Raw genomic sequence first — 1,575 nt, forward strand, 5'->3', positions numbered from 1 at the left:
TATCGATCCAAACGGTCGTGTGTCCTGACAGTTTAGATATCGATCCATGCGGTAGTGTGTCCTAACAGGTTATATATCGATCTATGCGGTCGTGTGTCCTAACAGGTTATATATCGATCTGTGCGGTAGTGTGTCCTAACAGGTTATATATCGATCTGTGCGGTAGTGTGTCCTGACAGGTTATATATCGATCTATGCAGTAGTGTGTCCTAACAGGTTATATATCGATCTATGCGGTCGTGTGTCCTAACAGGTTATATATCGATCCATGCGGCAGTGTGTCCTAACAGGTTATATATCGATCCATGCGGTAGTGAACGTGAGGGTTAAATATCGATCTATGAGATCTGTCTGCATCATAGTCCAGGTACCATCTGACACCCACAACATCGTCGTCGAGGTATCATCTGACACCAACAACATCGTCATCGAGGTACCATCTGACACCAACAACATCGTCATCGAGGTACCATCTGACACCCACAACATCGTCATCGAGGTACCATCTGACACCAACAACATCGTCGTCGAGGTACCATCTGACACCCACAGCATCGAGGTACCATCTGACACCCACTACATCGTCACCGAGGTACCATCTGACACAACAAAATTGTCGAGGTACCATCTGACACCCACTACATCGTCATCGAGGTACCATCTGAGACCCACAACATCGAGGTACCATCTGACACCCACTGCATCGTCATCGAGGTACCATCTGACACCCACTACATCGTCGTTGTGGTATCATCTGACAACCACTACATCGTCACCGAGGTACCATCTGACACCCACTACATCGTCATCGAGGTACCATCTGACACCCACAACATCGTCGTTGTGGTATCATCAGACACCCACTACATCGTCACCGAGGTACCATCTGACACCCACTACATCGTCATCGAGGTACCATCTGACACCCACAACATCGTCGTCGAGGTACCATCTGACACCCACTAAATAGTCACCGAGGTACCATCTGACACCCACTGCATCGTCATCGAGGTATCATCTGACACCCACAACATCGTCGTTGAGGTATCATCTGACACCCACTACACCGTCATCGAGGTACCATCTGACACCCACTGCATCGTCATCGAGGTATCATCTGACACCCACAACATCGTCGTTGAGGTATCATCTGACACCCACAACATCGTCACCGAGGTACCATCTGACACCCACTACATCGTCATCGAGGGACCATTTGACAATCACTGCATCGTCATCGAGGTACCATCTGACACCCACAACATCGTCGTCGAGGTACCATCTGACACCCACAGCATCGAGGTACCATATGACACCCACAACATCGTCGTCGAAGTACCATCTGACACCCACTGCATCGTCGTCTAGATACCATCTGACACCACTAAATCGTCATCAAGGTACCATATGACACCCACAGCATCGTCGTCGAGGTACCATCTGACACCCACTGCATCGTCATCGAGGTACCATCTGACACCCACAACATCGTCATCGAGGTACCATCTGACACCCACTACATCGTCACCGAGGTACCATCTGACACAACAAAATTGTCGTCGAGGTACCATCTGA

At 49.3% G+C, this 1,575-nt stretch overlaps 1 protein-coding gene across 1 annotated transcript; it reads left to right on the top strand.

Moving 5' to 3' along the window:
• Positions 1 to 340: 340 nt before the first annotated feature.
• LOC139442277 (uncharacterized) lies at positions 341 to 1,368 on the top strand. The gene is made up of 3 exons (XM_071223069.1): positions 341 to 592; positions 655 to 945; positions 1,045 to 1,368. Exons 1-3 carry the CDS (start codon positions 341 to 343, stop codon positions 1,366 to 1,368), a joined length of 867 nt encoding a protein of 288 aa, XP_071079170.1.
• The last annotated feature ends 207 nt before the right edge of the window (positions 1,369 to 1,575 follow it).

The sequence above is a fragment of the Haliotis cracherodii genome, unplaced genomic scaffold (genome assembly GCF_022045235.1).
Source record: "Haliotis cracherodii isolate W230 unplaced genomic scaffold, xgHalCrac1.p SCAF_5, whole genome shotgun sequence".
NCBI lineage: Eukaryota > Metazoa > Mollusca > Gastropoda > Lepetellida > Haliotidae > Haliotis > Haliotis cracherodii.